Source organism: Dysidea avara, chromosome 7 (genome assembly GCF_963678975.1).
Source record: "Dysidea avara chromosome 7, odDysAvar1.4, whole genome shotgun sequence".
In the NCBI taxonomy this organism is placed as follows: domain Eukaryota; kingdom Metazoa; phylum Porifera; class Demospongiae; order Dictyoceratida; family Dysideidae; genus Dysidea; species Dysidea avara.
Window position 1 is genome coordinate 37,222,093 of NC_089278.1, and position 23,373 is coordinate 37,245,465.

The following is a 23,373-nucleotide window of genomic DNA, read 5'->3' on the forward strand; positions in this document are numbered from 1 at the left end:
TACAAATGCTTGAACAATGAACTTGTGTACATGTGAAATTTGTACAGTACATGAAAAATGTGCCAGTGTATACTAGGTGACATGTAACCATTTCATGATTATGGATTCTGGTTTGTCAGGACATTGTAGCAGGACAACAGAAAAGTTTTATCATAAGCTCTGTGTGTGGCAGCTATGTAAAACAAACCATTGCAGTTGCCTAAATGGACTGGACAAGTGGAAGATTTGGCCTATTGCATCCACTATAGACAGTAGAAGGACCTTCTATTGTTGTTATGTCACATGTCTTGCTGCAGCTGTTTTGTGGTTACAGTATACCAGAGGGTTGGCAATGGTACATTTGTGGTCACTAACTTCAGGGTAGTTGGAAAAAGTGGATATAGGCAGACGCAGATACGGAAGCAGACAATGGAATTTTTAAAATAGACTTTTACATTTATGCAACAGTCAATTTCATACGTAATGTTGTTCTGCACAATAGTCTTTGTTTCCAGGCTCAGACATGATATTCACGTAGAGCTTATTCACTTACAAGTGCATGTGCAGAGGATTAGCTAGCACACTACAAGTATTACAGACCATGTGCTGTTGTACACATGCTCTAGGAATCTAATGCAGTGATGTAATTGTAGAGATCCACCCTAGTTTACTCTCGTAGGCTAGATCCAGGAGCTGACAGCTTTCAGTATAAGGCACAGGTGCTTATACCTACTAAGGGCCAGGACTGTGAGTAGGCCTGATAGTATAGCAGCATTATCCCCAAAACTAGCCAAATTGTGCACTTATTCATAAAAGCATGAAACTTTCCACATAAATAGTATTCCTCATGACATGTACTTTTTGATATAGTGCCATTGCAGATTTAATCTTTGGTGACCTTTGTGGACACTTTTGTATAAAAGTTTGATTATTTCTGTCTTTATTTTCGTGAGGCATTAATTGACGTGTTAAAATATGGTACCAAAATAAAGGTCTTGTTGAACAAAACAACTTGGTTATTATTTGAAGTTAATAGGTAATTCCATTTTGAAGTTATGACTGCTTTTAGTAGCTACAAATTTCTTCAAGTTTACCTTCCCTTGGGGAATGAATTACCCGTGGGGAGGTTCAAAATTTATGGGTAATATAAACGAGCAGAATTTTGGAATGAAATCACCTATTAACTTCAAATAAAAACTAAGTTATTTTATTTCAACAAGATCATCATTTTGGAACAAGTTAATTAAGTATAATTATCCCATTCATGGCTGAATTTTCCGACAGACTATATAGGTCTTGTCAAATTTTCCAGTATAACACTACCTGTACACTAAATTACTTAGTAACCACCCCTTGAAATATTTGCTTTAGACTTACGAATTTGGTTATATTGTTTATGTTCACACAACACAAACCACAAAGTAACTACAATACAACAAAGATGAAAAAATGATATACACCCTGTAAACAGCATATACAAACAGTCGGGTACAAACAAAGCATGTACTAATCACTATAACAGTTTATTAAACAGTCCTACATTGTCTGCTTAATGAGCAATGGTCTTCCTGGCTGGTTTTATTGAGATTTAGCTCAGCACATGTGTAAACACATGTATGCACATCACGCCACATTCTTGAAAAACTCTTGACTGTCTTCTTCGGTTATTGTATATAGCACATCAGAAATGATTCAGAGTATTCGAAAACACTAGCATCAACTCAAAGAAACACTCTACTTGACTCTGTTCACAGGAAAAGTTTTACCAGGTTGCATAACAAACCCACAATAGTGCACGAAGGATCCAGCTTTCCTAGAAACAGGACCTCCGTAGACATGTGTGTTTCAGCATAGGCACATTGTGCTAACAAATGCACAATACCAGTGTAAGCATGTCGAAATTGTATTCGGCAAGTGTTTTATTAGAGCGATCCGCCATATGGAAATTGCCACTGTGAATGGGTTAATGTCTCAGGGAGATTAAAGACAGAAATGATCAAATTTCTGGGCAAAAATGGCCAAAAAGATCACCAAAGGTCAAATCTGCGATGGCATTATATCAGAAAATTAATGTCATAAGGAATACTACTTACGTGGAAAGTTTCATGGTTTTATGAAAAAGTGCACGATGTTACATTGTGCCACTATACTATGATCAAAATTTTACCCAAAATGCTTTCAGGAATTTTTCAAAAATTTTTTTGCCTATTGTGCTCTTCAGTGCTCCCACTATGCTCGTGGGTTGTTAGTTAACATTTCTTGCCATAATCTTGTCTTAATCAGCGAATACTCTATTAGAGTATTTAATCTACAAAGTGACTGTTCTATTAGAGAGTATCAATCTAAGGAGCTAAGTACAATGAATGATTGCAGCTTGCATTTCCACTGACTGCTCTATTAGGGAGTATTGATCTATTTTCAGAATTAAGCTTTATAGTTTGAAATATCCAACCACTCTATAGCCTATTGTGCTGGCATATTTGATGCAAGCCTAGTTGCAAGGCTAACCAGCTGAATCTCTGTGAGTATGCATTAAATTTCTAGAGCTTGTGTACAAAAGTACACTGACTCTGTAGCCCTTCTCTGAACATATACTTATAAATGAATAAGCACTACTCAAAGACCTATTGTACTAATGCCTGTATTTGAAGAAACATTACTGTAAAAATATAGTACTGTATAGTAGTATAGTGGATAATTAATCCTCACTTTAGTCATGGATGCACTATTAATGTGCTGTAGTTATGCAGGAATTAACTTTCCACTATAGTATAGCTGCAGTGAACTCCCTTATTTCATTGCTCTTTATTTCTATAATATTCCTTACTCTCAATTGTATATACAATCTCACTTGTATATTAATCCACACAAAACAGCCAAGCTGTGAACACAGTGTGCAGCTTAAGTGAAAAGAGTTGTGAAATCAAAGGTGGAGACAAAGAAATGGCTGCAATGATGTTAATGCCAATAATGTACAGCTGACATTAGCATTAACAGTATTGCAGCTATTTCTTGGTTGCCGCATTTGATTTCACACCAGGGCCACAACATTTTCCATAGCTTGGCTGTTTTGTGTGGATATCATTTCTTTTTGTGCTCAATGACTATTGAAGACAGAAGTTATAATTGTATTGTACTATACATCATGCTTTATTTGACTGTTTGTTATCATTATTGCAATACACACATTTTTGAGGACTTCTAATACACATGAATGTTTTAGAATTTCCATTAGTAGATCAATGAAATTATAAACTTTCACTATTAAGCTGGAATTTTTATTTTAATTTAAACTAGGTGAGGTGAACAACTGTGATAACAGTGGCTCACTGGTAAGGATTTGGGTGATCAGTATGGAGGTAGCTGGTTTGTACTATGGCAAGTTTATTTGTACATTTTTCATGCACTTTCTTACCTCCTGTGACTGTTCTATTAGAGTATCTCGAACCTGCGTTTTACACTTGTTTGGTTTTGCTTTGTAACTGTAGCTGTTACTGCTTTGTTTTTCAAACCATCAAAAGACACTGCTATGACAGCTAGGCCAATGTACACAAAAATTTCAAGTAATTCCGATAAGTGGTTTACCCTGTAGCCATGACAAAAGTTCAATCTTTATTATGTAAATAAATGTTCAGGTCATAGTGGATATTTATTAGATTCATTGCAAAGTTAATAAACAAATTCACCTTTATTATGCTGTTTATCAGTAAAACATTTCAACATAATCACAATTACACATTTACATTTTATAACTAGTTTTGCAAAATGTGCAAGAAGAATAAATCAGCCCCATATACTCTTACAAAGAAAAGAAAACAATAAACAAAGAAAAACATCGAAACTTTTCTTACAAATGGCTGGGGAAAATTCAATCAAATTTGCTGTGTGGCCTGCTCTACCTGGCAGACAGCTATAATACAACAACCTTTGCAGAAGGGACCGTGGAGCTTTGCATGACTGAAAATCATGTTTTTTCTTCCTGTCAATATTGCATGGTGTGGCGTGTCAGCTTTCTTGGCTGCAAAACACACTACCATGTTTCTTGATACATAAAGTAATGCGATGTATTACCTACAATAATCCAAACTATACAAGTGTTAATTTTAAAATTTGTTCATACAGTAGCATAGTAAATTGGCAGTATCATGTCATAAATTCACTTCATATTTTTGTGGTGAATAAAGATTTGTTCTAAGCCTCCAGTTTTATTCATAGCAAATTCACTAAATAGCACTGGGCAGCCACTACACCAGCTAGTACAACTTGGAACAATTGTATCACCGACAAGAGTTTGCAACAAACAAGCATTTTAATTACTTAATGGTCTTCACTGGGTTATTTCTGTTGTTTTCGTGGCTACATATATACTATGTACTCAGTGCTGTTGCATTACCTTCCAGCATGTAAGCCATTTACAACCTCATCTACCAGGTTCAAATAGCCTGTTTGTACAAGTAGCTCCATATTAAAATGATTCCAAGTGATTGAGGCAGGCTGTAAGTAAGTGCATATTATTTGTAATTGCTCTGTCATACAATAATGATTCTGCAATAAATTGTTAAGTATCATAAATGCTTGTACTATTTGCTCTATGTCCTATTATAAGGGTGACATCATTAGGACATATGACAGTGTGTTGTGCGGCTAAGTACAGCTAGTGTGGATGCACGACAGACAAGTGTGTATTTTACAAGAACCAAGAAAACACTGTTTAACGCATTCGTAGCTCAATAGTGCCTGAACAGAAACTAATCAGTTTTGCTGCAGAAACTCCCTCAGGGTAGGGCACCACCAATACAAATTTGAGCTGAATCTTCCCAGCCATTGCTGAGATAAGAGCCTTCTTATTTTCTTCGTGTTTTTCTTCTTACTTAAATTTTCTTTTCGTACACTTAGAAAAATTGCAATAACTCAAGCATGCTTTAGTCAATTAACTTCAAATTTGGTGGGCTGTAAGGGCATAATGCAGCACATTAGCAGCCCAATTTTTATGCAGATCGAACCATGAATAACAGAATTATGTGCGATTTGAAAATTACAACAACGATTTGTTGTCATGCCTACAGGGTAATCCATTTGACGGAATAACTTGATAATCAGGTTGTATATGAAGCTACTATCATAGTGTAAACCATTTGTGGTTTGAAAGTACTAAAAGTATTAGCTAAGGAGATATAAAGCAAAACCAAACATGTGAAAATGTGATCAAGATACTCTAATAGAACAGTCACTGATAAGTGAAAAACGTGTGCAAAAATGTCGGAAAAATTCTCTAGGGTTTGAACCAGCGACCTCCACACCTATATACCTATGCCCTTTACTCTGCCACTGCTATCAGTTGCTCTCCTCACTTAATTTCTACCTTATAAGTGAAAGTTCTGATTTAGTACACTAGAATGATAACTCATAGATCTATCAGTGGAAATTCTATATGCATTGTATTGAAGTGCTCAGAAAAAAAGTGTGCTCTATTAGAGTACTACAAAAATTATGGAAATAGCCTATATCAAGTGTGTCGTGCGGCCAAGTACAGCCAGTGTGGGAGGGTGACAAACTCGTTTTATGGTAGTGTTCTGCATTTTGTGTATCAACATCAATTAACTGTTTGATATGATACTGTATCACGATACTAGTGGTCATGGCTAGTTATGAGCTAACAATATCCAATCCTTAAAGAGCAGACACTGATCTTACATTCACTTTGATTACAAATTTCTTTATTCAGTGAATGCTGATATACTACAGTACTATACTGATGTGACAAATAGCCTGAGCTAATGTGTTCTGATATGATTTTTAGTATGGAAATAGAGTTGTTGTTAAAAACACATCTCTCCCTGGTTACCTGCCTCTATTACACCACTCAGACAATTAACTACCACAAACATCTTAAAGAATGCTTCCACAAAGGCTTGTCCGGATTACTCCACATTTTGTTGAGTTGTCAAGATGGCTACAGTAGGTTGTTAACTGCTTAGTTGTGCAGTTCTTTATACTTTAAAGTGTGACAGCTACTGTTTTTAGAAGACCTCATTTCCTTTTGTAATTGGAAGTTCTGAAGCCAGCTTATGGTTGGCCTTGATAATTCCTTTTAACTTTTTCCCTTTACTACAAGAATCCTCAAAGACTCTGTGTGGCTATGAAGAACTTAAACAAGACAAATTTTAAAGGACGTTTTACAAAGCAACAGTTTCCTGAGGTATGATCTTTGTCTGGGATTCGTGGAGTGGCATCACATGGTGTGCAAGGGTTAAAAACTGTCAAGAATTACTCATGAGATAGAATGATTGAGCCAGAGGTAATTGAAAGAAGTTCATACACTGCTGGGACTGATTGCTGGAGTGACTGAAAATACACACAGACTTTTCTTGACATTTATTGAATATAGTTCCACTGTATAAAGGATTAACATTTTATTGTCAGGTGTCACTGCTGTACTGGTGTGTTTTATATCCATATTTGGCTATTGCTCCATCAGTAACCAATATACCATTCATGGTTGATATGATGTAATGAATAGTTTAAATAACTCCACCACAGAGTGATAACTAACTTATCACACAGTAGCAGAGATGCTCCGTCTAGCTGTACGGTAGTTATCACCAAGCGTGGCACTTTGACACTCCCACACCAGGAATTTACTTCTTTGATCACATCCAGTAATGAATTACCATACCAAGTTACCAACTATGCTTGTTCTAATAGTTTAACTATAACATAACTTGGTGGGAAAATCCCTACATTGGCATGTTAATTTTATTTAATGCCAAAGTAGGGATTTTCATACCGAGCTATGCTGTAATACCATCATTCACCTCTTGTTTCACTACTTTTTATCCCTACTTCATAAATTAGTGTTGTTATAGCATACAGCTATACACGTGTGATTGTTCTATTAGGGTGACTGCTGTATTAGAGTATCTCGAGCCAGCCTTCATCTACCAGGGGGCATGTCACTATTTCATATTTTGACTGCACTAGCTAGCAGTATTGATACAGCTAGACCAATAATAAGGGTGTGTGGTTATTGTGATTGAGCAAAATTATAAAGAGGTGTGATCCTGCCGCACAATCGTTATTAATCAACAATCGTTAATGGACATTGTCCCAATCCTATCGTGAAGTTACAGGTATCTACTGACCATAAGAGAAGGTGGTGTTGAACTTATTAAAAGCAGCTGTACGAAGTTAATTGGACAGCATGTTTGTGGTAATGCACGAACAAATGCGGAAATCCATAGACCACCAAAGTGTCTCAGTGGACTAACTGAACAAGCTCTGTCAGACATGATTACTGTTATATGGAGCACACCCTGACTAGCAACACGGTCTCCTTTCTCGCTTAATAACCTTAAAACTATGTTCCACAGACCATCAAAATTTAGTATAGGCATTGGGTAAGCATTACTCTACAATAGCACACGCTTTGAAATTTTGCGATTCGGGCTTGATGGCATTGTTGGCCAATGTTGTGGTCCACAGGTGTGCATTTTCACTACTTTCCATGTTGTTATCAGTAAAAGGAAAGTGTAGAATGTGAGAAATGGTTGGCACCAGTGGCTTAACACTTATCCAGCCGCCTGTAAGTGTTTCTTGTTTTTAATGCTGCATTTGATGTTAGATGGACTAATATTTTTCCGTAATAGTGATTTTCATCATGTAAGATGTCTCTACCACTGTACCGTTTGATAGTTGTTAGTCAATAAATCTGTGTGAGGGAAAAGTAGAAATAATATATCACAGAAATAAAAAGCAATGAAGCAAGGAGGTTATCTATACTTGTAGCTTTACAGGTAGACATTTAATTCCTACATCAGATTAGTACAGGCTGACAATAGGGCTAAATGTCCACTGCAGTATAGCTGCAGGTTTAGATGACCTCCTTTAACCAATGCGACCATTCCAGTTTGTTTTCAGATATGTTCCACTTGCTGTGCAGTGATACAAATGAGGAACAGTTAAGGAAAGTGTCTCTGTAATCAATCCTGTCACTACAGAAATTACAACTGAACGTGTGCCCTGACTATCTGTTAGTATTACTAAAGGTGAAATGATCATTCCACTTCGTTTTCAGCTGTGTTCTATATCCATTATACTATAATCAAAGAAGGGTATGAGAAGTGCCTTTCCACAATCAATCCACCAACTACAGAATTACAGACAACTCATGTGATAGCCAGCACTGAAGCAATGACACTCTCATGAATCAGTGGCTATCTTACAAGGAGCTTTGGAAGTTCAAATTTGACCTTCGTTCCAGCCCTAATGCATTGTATAACTGCAGTTAACAAAAGGCACATCTCAGGTCAAAGCAATGTTGAACAGTGAAGAAATCAAGCCCATACAGTTGAGTTACTTATGCTTGGCTGAATGCATCAGTCTATTAGAAGAAAATTCAGCTAAAAACAAAATTAAAATTCCACAGAAACCCGTTGAAGTATTTAGAGTTACTTGAAACATTGTGTTAAGAAATCAAAACTTCAGGTTCCCAGAATCCGAAATCTATCATGAAACAGGACACATTTTAAACTTTTATCGTAGTTAAATAATAGTTTCTAACATGATAGCAACACTTATAGCATTGTTCTGAATTATGATTTTGCTGAAAAGATTGAGATACTCAATAAAGCAGTCAGGTAATATCAACTACTCTAATATAACAGTCACTTAGCTGCAGTGGAAACCTCTTTTCAAAATTCCTGCATACGCCCTGGAAAAAAATGGCACTGACAAGACATAAAACACACCCCTGCTATCAACAATTACTGAAAAGCGTTGTTGACATTTTGCTTCTTATCAGCTTTCTTTTACCTAATACACAGCATTACAATATAAAACAGTACAAGAAGCGCCTCTGCAATCAATCCAGAAAGTTGGGTGATTAAACGTGCACCTGACTATCAATTAGCAGCTATTCCAGTTTGTTTTCAGGTATGTTCTACCAGTTACAAACAAAGAACAGTATGAGAAGGGTCTCTGTAACCAATCCTGTCACTATGGAATGATTCTCATGACAGCCAGCTGCTGAAGCCATGTTACCCAAATTATAAACGAATGCTAGAATTGAGTATTTGAATGAAAAACTGTGGATTATTTGTATGTTTCTAATATTTAAAACCCACAATCAAAATTTTTAATTTATTGAATCTAAGGAGTAAGACTTATTGTTGTGAGGATTCTATGCACTTACTTGTTGAAATACTCTTTGACATAGACAGTAAAGTGAGTGTAAACAGTAGCAAAGTAGTAGTTTTATCAATGTAATCAACCTTACACCTGGCAAGCTAGCCATCAGGTGTATATAGTATTTTTGGCTTCACATGCACCTGACTGTAGACAACAGGCTGTTAACTAAGTGTAAACAATAGTGAAGTACATGTTAACAACTTGACACCTGGTGTGTGTCATGTCCTGTACTATTTTCAGCTGCATGTGACCTAATTATATACATTGAGTGCCCTGTAAAGGATTCGAATGTTATGAATTTGTATTCGAATGCTCCCAAACAAACATTTGAATTTCAGAACATTCGTTTATGCACTACCCCAAATCAACACCTACAAATAGTATAGAGAAAGAAATGGGACACAAAGGAGGAAAATAGTAAGTCTGCTGTGGTTGTCAAAAAAACATGTCTCAGACTGAAGCGACATCAAACAGTGAACAAATCAAACTGGTAATAGGGCTGAGCGATACTGCCATTTTATTATCACGATCGATACTAAAGCCACTATTCACGATACTGAATAGTTCACGATACTTACTAATAAGTCAATCATAGTTGGTGCCACATAGTGTATTGCTCAGCATTCCTGCAGGAAGCCCTTATAGGTGATAGCAAACTAGCCACTATCATCCTTGTTTACAGTAACAGTGATTGTAACACATGCTTTGGTTGTTATGATATTAACACCTCTCTGCAGGGGAAACCAGATGGGTGGACTTTATCATTTACAAGGATTCTTAGCCAAGTACTGCATAACAAAGGGATTTTTAATGACAGTAATGTACAGGCATGGTATCACGATAGTTATAACAAAATATCGTGATATCAATACTTTCAAAATATCGCGATATATCGCTAAAACGGTAGTATCGCTCAGCCCTAGCTGGTAGCATTAACAATAATTGAGTTATGCTTGGCAGGAGACATCAGTCAATCAGTCAGGCAGTCAGTCAGTTAGCAGAAAATTTTAAAAAAATTAGTAACTTGTTGGAAGGATTTGGGATCACTTTGAAGACATTTATGGGCTTGGTTATGCTGGACCAATGCTGCCAAATCATTATGAAGGAGAAGTGAGGCTGGTTTTTATGGTCAGAAAAATCCAAACCTTGATTATCCTTACTGGTGACTTACACAATACATTGTGAATCAATGACACATAAAGCTGGTGACTTAGAAAATGACATCACATCACACAGTACTACACACATACATTCTTACAAGCTAATGTCAGAGTACACTCAGACTAGACTATGACATGGTACATGATGTGGTTGTGTCATCACATGTTCTTACTCACATCATTGATCATTGTTACATTAGCTCCAGAATTCACCAACTCCTTGACAGCTTCAACACTACCCCTGTATGACGCATCATGTAAAGGGGTATTATCGTCCTATACAAAGTGAAACATAACATCAAGTACTATATACACATACATTAGAAATTATTGGTGGAAGAGCAACAGGTTATTTATGCCTTTGAAGATGTTAGCTATTTGGTGACAGTTTTTTGTCTTGAGAATCCACTTGTGTACAATAACCACATCACTATGACTTTCAACATTGTATAGAGAACAGGAAGAATGATAGCATGTATGAAATGAAAATATTCAAGCAGGTCAGATGATATTAGCATGTAACTATCATTCAATGCATGCAAAAACTGGTGAGTTATCAGTGCGATGGTTAGCTAGATAACTTTTCAGTTCACACACTGAGAACATGTAGTGAATACAATTGTATGGGAATTTTAAGTTTGATCATGGATCATAGAAAAATTAAGGAAACAAGGGACCTTGAGGTCGCTTACACCTGCAGATATACTAGTAGCTGACATTTTCCTTATACTTGTTTGTTAATCTTTTGTAACATTATTATGACTGGTAAACCCATGCTAACTACATCAAAAGAAAGAATGGCACCAGAGTTAATGTTTTCATCTGAACACACACCCCAGCTATCATTACTGTTCCACCATTCCAGTAGCCCATTCCACTGTTTACACACTCCCCTCAAAATTGAAGTGGCCATTATGCTTTGTTTTCAGCTATGTCTGGCCCACTACAAATGAAGAACAGTGTAAGTGCCTCTGCACTCAATCCAATCACTACGGAAATATGACGATTCCTATTTACAAACGTAGGGACCTTTGGGCTGCCAGCAAAAAGAAATGGAACGCAATGGAGGACAAAGGTAAGTCCATGACGTGTGCATTGTATGTACTGCAGTATGCCAAAAGGCATGTCTCGGAAGGAAGTAACGTTGAACAGTGAAAAAAATAAGCCTATAGCCTTAGCTGTTATCGAGCTACGCTTACCTGAAGACATTAGGCAAGCAAGCAGTTAGTCACTAGAAAATTCCATTGAAATTTTGTAACAATCTAATGGAAGCATTTAGGGTCTTATATACTGAAGGCACTTTTGGGCTTGGTTAGAATTTTAATGCTTGGTCCCACATTATGTGGAGATGGTCCTGCACATAGTGCATAACATCTAATACACAATATGGCAAGTTCTGCATTGTAGGGCAGGTACCAATGTTACGGTATTAAAGTGGAAATGTCTTTTGTTGTCATAATATAAGTTACGTGTTATCAAATGATGCTACATGTATAGCCTGCATAATAGGACAGGTTAGAACCATGCACATCATTGTAAACATCACATTACTATAGTTTCCTTAGCTTAGCTACTGCAGTTCTGCAGGTTCAGGAGTATCTGCATGTTTCCCATCATTTTGGTATACATGCTGTACTTTGCAGGATGGTGGCGTAAGGCTCATGCACTTTAAAAGTAATATCACCACGCATGCTGCAGGATATGAATGGCACTGATGTTTAATGCTTGGTTGTCACATGCTCCCTGGCTGCACGTAGGGCAGGTAGCAATACTAAATACAAAGCCACTGTGTGCAGAAATGCACGTTCACTTTTTGATGCTGAGGTGATCTTGAACAGAACCACAAATCATCATGTTATAAGTGACACTACATACAACACTACTAACCCAACAATAACACAGGTACCTGACCTACAGTACAGCACTTGCCCTATTGTTTATGCTATACACTCCAACTTACAAAAAAGTTAACATTGAAAACCCAAGTTATTAAACATCACTGTCATTTACATGATCAAGGTATAGTGCTTTCCCTATATATTCTTCCACAAAGAAGGATTAAGAAATAACAACAGTAAACTTTATTTCTATCACATGCTCTCATCATGTGCCCTTTGCTGTATAGACACTACACAAGAATTTTATTGCTCTCCAGAACAGGCAAATCCAATGGTTTATATGTTTCATTGATTTGAATTTTGTTTTATCACATACTGAAGCAATTAAAATATGCACAAAAATTTATGTAGCATACCAGTTTATTTTGTTAAATAATTTTTTGCAAAACAGCGGGTTATTGCTTAACCAGTTGCACATACAAGCAGTACAATATACACAGTTACTGGCTACTTTACAATAACGAGTCACAGGTACAGATTGTGAATTAGATGTTTAAATCTTCACAACATTTACATCAGACATCTTCTAGCATAGAGTACTATAGGTGCAAATAAGGAGTGTTGATAGGTCACCGTGTTACATGTAGTTGTTGAAACGTTGGTGGTGTCCCCTAATTATAGAGTCAGTGCAATTAGTTCAATGTCAGGAATTTGAATCAAATGATGAGTAATTTTAAAGTAAAAGTATCTCACAAACCACTTCACATATCAAAGTGGTTTTAGTGTCAAATGAAATGCTCATGATCTGGCTTTACCAAGTTTGCTAAAAGAAATTCCCATATAAACAAGTTGTCTATGGCACATCACTAGAATTCCTTGTGTAATTTACATGATGAACTAACTGAGCTCACAATTGTGTGTGATGTATGGCTCAGTGGTTAGGACAAGTGCCTTCTAAAGATGAGATGGTGAGAGAAATTCCTTGATATTACCTAACTTTTTGTACTCTATGCAGATTTTGAACCTTTTAGTGCAACCATCGTTACTGGCACTCCTACTTAACTACATTTGTAACTTTTCATGTTATACCTTTATTCTTTCTACCTAACTGTTTCAAAACACTAACACTGTAAAGTGTTTTGTACTTACAAAGTAGCTAATTTTACAAGGAAGGTGATGACAGCTATTGATTGTAACGTAGTATAGGAGCAGGAAGGCAGGTATTGTATTAGTACAACATATAAGCTAATCAGATACACTTTAGTAGATAGTTTAATGCTCATCAGCTTTTTATGTATGTCACTTCTATATAAGACAATAAAGTTCTGCACGTAGGGTACACATAGTTACCAGTCATAATCTATCACCCTACTTGAATGAATAACATACTTACTAGGAGAACTTCACCAATGTTGGTATACACATATGACAATCACTACTACACCAGACACATAACACACACGACATAGTATTCAAGATATATTTTTGAGCATTACTATTGCAATTTGAATTTTAATGAAACAAAATTGGACGATAACAATTTCCCACAGAGTAACATAGACCAGTGAGATGTCATCTCATACACATCACTACATATACCACACAATCAATACTACACCAGACACATAACACACATGATCATAGAGGTCACCTATGTACACGATAACTCTACACATCATTTAATGCTACACACTCCCACAGCAATACTACTTGTTTAAATGAAGTTTAAAGACTTTAAACATAGTTAATGGTGGGAGCAAACACCACACACACCTTTGCTAGCTAAAGGAGAGCATTATCTAGAAAACAGCATTATTTGGAGTAACAACGCATGCGCAGCAAGTACGTAACACATGGTCAGTCCATCACCTACTCAAGAGTGTTACCCATATCTCTCCCACCACTTCACTAGCTAGGTAATATGGCTATATAGGTATAAGCACATAGCCACAAGTATACAATTTATTTCAGCAGCCGATGGGTTGCTGTAAGCATGCAGACAGATTTGTTCCTATATACTTGTATAAATTCACCCAACAGATTACCTCACAAGACAGACGTTCAATCACATACTAAAATTACATTGAATCACATACCCTTGTACATGTGTGAATATACTGAATGTGTAAACACTATATATGCAGGGAATGTTTGACAACCAGACAACCGCTGGTCAATATGTATTAGTGTCTAGACCACTACTGCTGGAGAGCAGCCTGTATGGTGCATAGCTACTGCACTGTACACATATAATGGCAGGTCACATAACACAGCTCACTACACTATAGTTACTGCTTTGCTGTACGTGTGTTCCTTGCTGTGTGTTATTCTCTACCAATGAAGATGGTGCTGTCAGACATCCAGTCCACAGACTACATAATTGAAATTGCTGGTCCACCACCATGGTCAGACTACCACAGCCACTGGCCATAACACGTAGCTAATGCTAACCCCTTAAAGGGACATGAATGCTACCAGAAGTCAGCACGCCGCAAAAGCCAGCAAATGCTATTCCTCTCACACTGGGAGTACCAACATGCCCCTTGCTTGATGGGCACATAATTGGAGTACCAACATGCCACCTGCTTTATTGGCACATGTTTGCTACAAGGCCAAAGGAGGTGCACCTGTATTCTGGTACACTGTTGTCATTGCAGGTTTGTGCCTCTTTCTGTGCCATCACAAACAGAGCAATACTAGCTCTGGTTGCTACATAGCACCTCCATTCCTGATAGAGGGACTGTGATAGTATGAGGTCTCACCTAGGATGGCTGCTGCATATTACATAGGCATAAATTGTACCCATCATCATGCTTGGGTATGAAGAACTTGGTGGTACGAAAACAATTCCTGACACCAAATTCTTCCTTATACCCAAGTATCTGTTGCCTCAAATTAAAGCCCATTTTTCACATTGGCCTTGAGTAGAGTTGGAGGTTTATCCCAAAAGGCAGCCAAGACTCTGTACAGATACCAAACCACTCCCACAATCATTAGCTTGTGGGAGGAGAAGCAACAGACAACTGATAATCAACTAGGCTAGAGAATAACAAGTGAGTGACCAACATTAACAGTTAACATGTACACAACAATTACTATCAACATCTCATTACTATACTAGCTTACCTTATCGATGGCATTAACATCCAGTCCTGACTTGATACACTCCTTCACTATGGTACTATCTCCACCAATAGCAGCATGATGGAGTGTGGTCAAATTACCCTACAACAACACAAATCATGAAGAAGTGAATGAGTAGTTTAAGTTGTCATGTTTGTACAATGTACATAGCTACAACATAAAGTTACTATCAAATTTGATCATTTTACACAATATATCCTGAAACTAATATACCAACAACAATTCATTACAACATGTTACTATTAACTTTATTACAGTACATGGGCAGGTGTTGCTGGCCACATATCCAGATTTCTGGTGACTACCCAATTAAAGAGTTATAATTGTTATTCAATACCATATTTACCTGCATAGACACCCGAGTGTTTATATTTACTTTTAACCCACAAGCCTTTGTTCTCAAAGTGTACCAATGCTCAAGACAATCGAGCTACACATTCGTATTTTATAATAGTTTTTGTTAGGTGTGCAAAAAGAATAATCTAAGCCCCCCCAAGCCCCCCTAAACAAAGAAGAAAAAAACAAAGAAATTAAGCAGATTGTTGAAGGCTTCTATTTCACGGTGGCATTTGTCAGTCTTGCTCAAATTTGGTAAGTGGGGTGCTGAAGGTGAGGGGCATTTGAAGTATAAAAAGATTCCAATTCGTGAAGGAAGCACGGAGCTACGTATGCGTGAAAATAGTGCTTTGTTTCTTCCAATAATTATACTCGCAATGTGGCGTGCCGGCTTTCTTGGCCGCACGACACACTACCGTGTGTCTTGATCATTGTTATGTGTTCCTACAGTAAAGGGCATGCAAATTATGGGAATTTATTTACAGCACAGTAGAAACTTCACCATTGTTACTTCTTTCTTGGAAAGGCTTTCATTTTCTACACACCAAGGAGTATAGGGAAAGCTTAAACATTATTCAAACTGAATCATGACATATAAATAAAAGTCATGTGAGTAAAATAATTACTTATTTTTAAAGTTTAGAATTAACAATTTTACAATGTACTTTCTGATTGAACAATTGTGAAAATTTATTTTACTGGCACATATTACACTCTGCAGCACTTGAAATATCATCCAGTGTGTAGAAGGATAAGGTGTCATACATGTTTATGTGGTGAACCAGACTGGAAGGTAGGCAGGAAAAAGCAGTAATGATCATTTCTCTTTCTCTTTTGTGTGAACTGTTAACAATGTATCCATGTATAGGGCCACACCTAGGGACCTGCCGATTATGCTGACATAATAGGTGCTTGAAAGCATTGAGCATAATGCTAGCATAATAGGCAGGACACTTGTGCATTACCATAAATTCTTGCTTATCAAAATACATATCACAGAAAAAGATCGATATACTTTAATAGAACAGTCAGAGAATAATCAGATAGCTGACTGTTCTATTAGAGTATATCGATCTTTTCTATGACATGCATTTTGACAAGCAAGGATCTAGAGTCTGTGCTTCAGCAACTTACTGTTTTCCAATAAAGTGCAAATGTACTACAAAAACTGGTATAAATATTGAGCATAATTTCAGCATAATAGGTAAATATTGAGCATTAATTTAAGCATATGTAATAGGCAAAATTTTGAGCAGTGCAGCATAGCATAATAGGTAAAAATAATTGGCTGGTCCCTAGCCACACCACACAATACTAGTCTAGGCCACACTCACAATAACCAAATATGATAACACTGTTAGTTCTGTCACTGTGGAATATGGTCACTGTACAAACCATGTATAGTGACTTGTCACAACTACTCAATAAAGTTCACATATTTTGTCTAACAGGTGACTGGATTTGTACTAGTTTAACTGTATTAGTAGATGTAATAGGATTGCTTGTTGTAGTACAGTAGACCATCAGTTATCCAAACTTCAATGGTCTCAGGCTATGATAAAAAGTGTTCAGATAAGTTAACTGTTCAGCCCATTCATTTATATTCAGAACTTTGTTCACATACTCCAATAGAACACACCCTTATTCTAATAAACCATCTACAAACAAAATACTCTAATAGAACAGTCATTATCAATTTTAGATAAATGATGGTACAGGTGGGTAACTGAGGGACTACTGTATATTGGATTAATAGTTCTCACTTTGTAAACAAGAAGAAGTCATGTTCAGCTATATGATGGACTATTTTACCCTTCCCTGTTTACAATTCTCTTAACCATTAATCCCATATACTACATCTATGGTCAGACTGGTCTGACTGACTCATTCTGTTCAGCTGATTCACAAAGCAAACAATTACTTTTCATTGTAGTTCTCTATTTATGTTTGATAAAAACCAATCCGATAACCATAGCAACTGTTATGCAATCAACAATTACTGTTACAGAGTGATCAAACTTAGCAGCCATTCCTATAGCACCAAAGGGATTATACCTTAGTAATGTTTGCAGTGTTGCCAAGTAACCATCATTTTACTCCACAATGGAGACATCTATCACTACGGTTACACTATATAGTTGTCATGTTTTTAATAAAATAGCCATGCTAATAGAATGGGTAGCTATTTCACTTTTTTGCAAGGCACCTTAAGGTTACGGGTTAGGCGCTTAATAATACGTTATTATTTTTCGATGCACGATAATGGATGGTGCAATATTAGCATGAACCTCAAGCAGGTGTTAGTGAGAAGGTTGTTAACTTCAAACCGTTGTATAGCCACGTGATAATAGTGGAGGAATCATACAAAGTGAGTGTTAATAATTTACTACGGAAGGCAGTCAAGAGTAAAATTAAGTCCCGCAATATGGTTGAACCAGCGTTTAGCGTTACTCAGTGCTTAATGTGGTCATTATTTATTATTCATCAAAAATAGCAGCTGTCAGCCAATTAGTACTAATTGTTTAGGGCAGTATCAATGGGTGGTTATATTATCTAGGTCCTGTCATGGAGACTGTGTGGGAAAACTGACTAGAGGCTGGTTAATTATCATATCTTTCAAGCATAATGGTGAGTAGTTCTGCTATGGAAATACCGCGAGTCCACTACCGGGCTGTTACAATTGGATGACAACTCAATTCATTCGTGAGGACCTAGAAATCACTAAGTAATAGCTTATTAATGCTAAATATCACGATGTGGCTTCCCATGAACCTGGTTTTTGATGAATAGCAACTCAACAGTTTCACTGTTTAGTGCTTGCATTTCTGTACAAATGCTTCCCTTGTTGAGTGTATCACCGCTTATGGTATTACTTGTACAGTACGTTAATATTCCATGTAATTTTAGTGAGTTCTTCCAAGCAAAACGATTAAAACAGAACTATAAATAAAGCTCCTGCAAAATTATTGATCTGGTAACCCGTAACCTTAACAAAACAAGTCTAATACTCATTTCACTGGATAATATAACATACAGTATTTCTAATACCACAAAGTGGGATTCTTTTGAGGGAGAAAGGTCTTGCAGATTGCCACCATCCAAAATTTCAAGGAGTGAATTTTTTTTTATACCAGGGGCGTAGGGAGGGGGGGTTCCGGGGGGTTCAGGAACCCCCCCCCCTGTAAAATTTAGACTTCTGCAAGCAGGATCCTAACACACCATTTAGTGTGGCAGGACAAAATGAGTGAGTTTGATAAAACTTACATTCATCTCTCAGGGAAGGATTTACAGAGGTAACATGAGCCCTCTTCAAAACTTGTTAAAAAGATCGATATACTCTAATAGAGCAGTCAGGTATATACTCTAATAGAGCAGTCAGGTATATACTCTAATAGAGCAGTCAGGTATATACTCTAATAGAGCAGTCAGGTATACTCTAATAGAACATGCATGTAAATATCCATGTCCATATGAAGTTTTTCAGACATTCCAACATTAAATGCAAAACTTAGCATGACCTTATACTGCTATAGCTTTGGTGTGTAGTGTTTAAAGATATAGAGCTCCAGTAATTTATCACTTGTGTTATGAAAAATTAATTCATGCTATGCATATTTGTATAGTTAGCTATATTGTTTTGATTGTCATTTGTATCAGTGGATTCATGGCTCCTATACCACAGTGAGATATAACCATCACTTACAGATTACTATATGTGTCTCTATGTGTTATGCTGTCTGTTTCCACTAGGTGACTTTATCTAGTACTACCTTCATCCCTGGGGCACTTAATGCATCATAATTAATGGTAATTTGCTGAGTTTTGATTTATTAAAATATTGAAAGTCTCTCAGCGGCTGGGGGCTGCGCCCCCAGACCCCTGCTTTTAGTAACTCAATGCTGGTGCTGGAACCCCCCTTCAAAAAATCCTGGCTACGCCCCTGTATGCGTTGACAAATCTTAAACAAAGCCATTTTGATCAAGGCGGCAATTTTGAGGAGAAATTTTTGCCTGGTTTTGAATAAACACCTGGTCTCAAATGAACATATTATAAATGATGAAGCGAAGAACGTTTTATAGAGTTCCTATATAACTTGAATTTGTGACACATGATTACGTAAGAAGACATCAAGGAGAGTACAACACTGAGGTATAAGTTGGCTCATGAATGATGGTCATGTATATAAATGCCGGCATAGTAAAGTGCGGGGTAAAGTTGCTTAAAATGCCTGGCCATAATTCAACACAATCTGGTACATTATATAACAGATTAAGGTGGCGGTCAAATGATCAGTCATGATTATATATAATTGTTCAGTGGACATTTCTATTCTACAAAAAGCCGCACTGGGGGATGCTGCAATACTATTATCTATACATGATCACCTCAACAAGAATTAACAGCATTGTCGTGACTAAGTTAACTAGTTTAAGATAATCCCACACAACTACTCTAACCATACATATTATTACACAACAGATGGTTTCATAGGGTATAAAGTTTATTGTAGCAAGGTCTCCTGTTATCCACTTGACAGCCATCTTAATTTGTGTGATTACTACACTAATACTATACCACTATACACATAACCTCATTATTAATAAATTATGATCACTAACTTCATCAACCATATCCAGTTTGGCTCCTGATGTGAGTAGAAGTTGGAAAACTTCATGGTGTCCATAATGGGCTGCAGCATGTAGGGGTGTCGCTTGACCCTATAGTGAATTATATTTGATGACAATTAACTTCACAACATACTAGCTACACTACTACACATCAACAATAATACAGTGGAGAGTTAATTATCCAAACTAATATGGAGGAGTGTTTATGATAACATTTGAAGTTATTGACCACAAATAGTGAATGTGTAGCCAGTAATCACATCACCTAACAAAGTGTTAATAACTTCAACATAACTACCAGTGTACGACCATCACTCTACCATAAATATCATCCAATAAAAATTGTACACCTACTAAACAGGACCACACCACACTAGTATGGCTGCTATCACATGATCTACTATAACTCAAACAACAAGACTGTTTTCATTTATAATTCTAAACCAGTTGAGTGTGGTCAACTTGTCTGACAATTTACTGATGGTGGACACTCCTACTAAACCTGTATATGAGCACATTACACTGTAATAATGAAATTCTACTGCACTATCAAACTATACCACCACATAATTCGGTCACAATCTACACACAACATGTATAGTCTCACATGACCATACACTGTTACCATGGTTACTATTTTGTTAACAGAAACCTGACGCCTGCCTATAATACGCACTTACACAGGGGCTTACCGCTCTACTTTACTAGAAATTCTTTTGATGTGGTAAAAAGAATATAATTAAAATTTTTACTTTGATGTTGGTAGCAAATTGACATTTTTACTGATCTACTTTATTTCACTAGGGAAAGCTCTGTAACACATTATTTCATGTTCAAAATTAATTCCAGATTTGAAGGGATTAGTAATTAAGTGACAAACCAAACCATGAAATGTTCTGAACCTGTCTATACTATGTTTGCTATTGTCTAAACAATTTGATTATACAGCTACTTCAGTCTTGTTCATAACGGGAACCACAAGAATGTTATAAACCATAAATCGTAAAAATTGATTTGTGAGCATGTTCAACCATTAGTAAACATTGTTCTAATGTTCCTTACAATACAATAAACATTGTTAGTCTGTTTATAATTGAAGCAATACAAGTTAAGGCTGGCTATCAGGTGCTTTCACAACTACAACCACATGTGCGTAAACACACATATGGCCTAAAATCCATCTCACAAAAAAAATTGCATTACAAAATCATAACCTTCCCTACTGTACATGATAACAGGTGATTATGTAACATTACTAGCAATAGCTAGTACATCAAGGATTTGATTACCCATGTTCCAGTGTTTTGTTGGTTTAGTGCATGAAGAATGTTATAGTGTATAAATCTCTATCACTGTCGGGTTTATAGTCTGAGGACACCATATGGCATCCTTAGCAGTTAGCATGAATACTCAGCAAGGTGAAGAATATTGGTCTTCCATTACCAAGATTACTCAGTATAAGATATTATTACTCAACACCACTATGTCATGGTGGAGTAGATGTTAACCTCTTGTGGAGTGACATCAGTGTGGCTAATGATGAGGAGAATAGATGTCACACAGTGACACATTACTGTACTAGACCATTATAGAAAACTCACTAAGAGTACAGCATGATTGGTGATGCCAAATAGTCCCACCAGGAGAAACCAGACTAAAGTTTTGATATGGATACAAAACTGTGCATGTTTGTCTTTTAAGTAAGTACATAGGGGAACCATGACCTTACTAGAAGCCACATAATAACCCACATATACTAAAAACTTTCCTGCTTGAGGAGACTGGGCATCCAAAATTTTCTGCGAATATATTAGAAATGTTCTTTACAGAAGATTTTAAGTAGTGCAGTACACCAGTGTCCAATTAACGGGTTATTAACTGGTGTAGTGAAGAAACCTTTAAACTGGTTATTGCCCACCCACTTGGTAAACCACAAATTACTCCCGCTGACAAGTGTTAAAACATCATAAACATAACCTCAAAGAATGTGTAAATATGTGATAGTAATAACAGTTATTGCAAGACAGGATGTTGATGGTCACTAATTGGTACCACCCTAAACCTTCCAGCAGTTGTAACAGCTCTGCATGGCATGCCATGGCAATGGATAAACAGCAGCTGAGCAAGCATTAAATAGGACGAGCACACAACCAATCATCCTAGAGCGGTCTACATTTGTTAAGGCTTGTTGACTCATATTATGTCTGCCAATATACAAATAACCAAGTAACTGGTTATTGCCAATTATTGGTAGGCAATTAACCAGTGACAAAACAAGTTGATGTTGTGCTACTTCTAAAAACCAGGCGCCATGCAGCTAGCTAACTCATCTGGAATTAACTATAGACAGTATATGCTACTATATGAATTAACCAACTATGTATTACTACTTTACAATAGAGTAGTTTTGGGTTGCTCAATAATATTAGCTAATTTTTGTATTTCGTAATTCATGAAATATTCGTAATTCGTTCAATTATGTTGCTATGCACTGCTAAGGAAGCGTTTGTTAAACAAACCACTTTTACCAACATATTACGCACAAAACTATCTTCTAAAAGTGTCACTAACGTGTTTTTTCCCACAAATTCTCTCGACAAAGCCTCAAAGTTGCTCTTCATTTTCGTTCGCGTACGTAAGGGATACGCCCCCTTTCAACTCGAAGCGATAGGCTATTCCTGGTAGTGTACAAGGCCTGCACCATTGTTTTTCAGTTGCTAAATGCCTGACAGCCTCAAGGGGAAGGTAATCTGAGGAAAGTCACCACACCCATATTTCAGTCCTCCGAAAACCACCTCAGAGCAAAGTTCACCTGTGCAGAAGTTTAATACAGACTTCTTTTCACTTTTATTTCTTACGTAAAAGCTGCTTTTACCGTTATTAAACGATTTTGCTCACGTGGGTGCGTACGGACAAACATAGATAGGTAGATAGGTACACACACACGCACACACTTTTACGAAAACAATTTCAGTAAACCAGGCGCTTGCCCACAGCCAGCCGAAGGCCGGCTGTGGGCGCGTGCCTGGTTTAAAAATTGTAGGTGTACAGCACTGTACTAGTTTTAAGAATAATTGAAAGTTCTGGGGTGGGTAGTTGTGA

General features: G+C 36.8%; 1 protein-coding gene across 1 annotated transcript in view; it reads right to left on the minus strand.

Moving 5' to 3' along the window:
• LOC136261523 (uncharacterized) overlaps nt 1-23,373 on the minus strand; it is a 68,489-nt gene that overhangs the window by 17,239 nt on the left and 27,877 nt on the right. Inside the window, exons 9-11 of the mRNA XM_066055534.1 lie at nt 20,263-20,361; nt 15,290-15,388; nt 10,503-10,601 (exon numbers count right to left, since the gene is read on the minus strand). Coding sequence (XP_065911606.1) covers nt 10,503-10,601; nt 15,290-15,388; nt 20,263-20,361 — 297 coding nt within the window. The remainder of the gene's footprint in view (nt 1-10,502; nt 10,602-15,289; nt 15,389-20,262; nt 20,362-23,373) is intronic.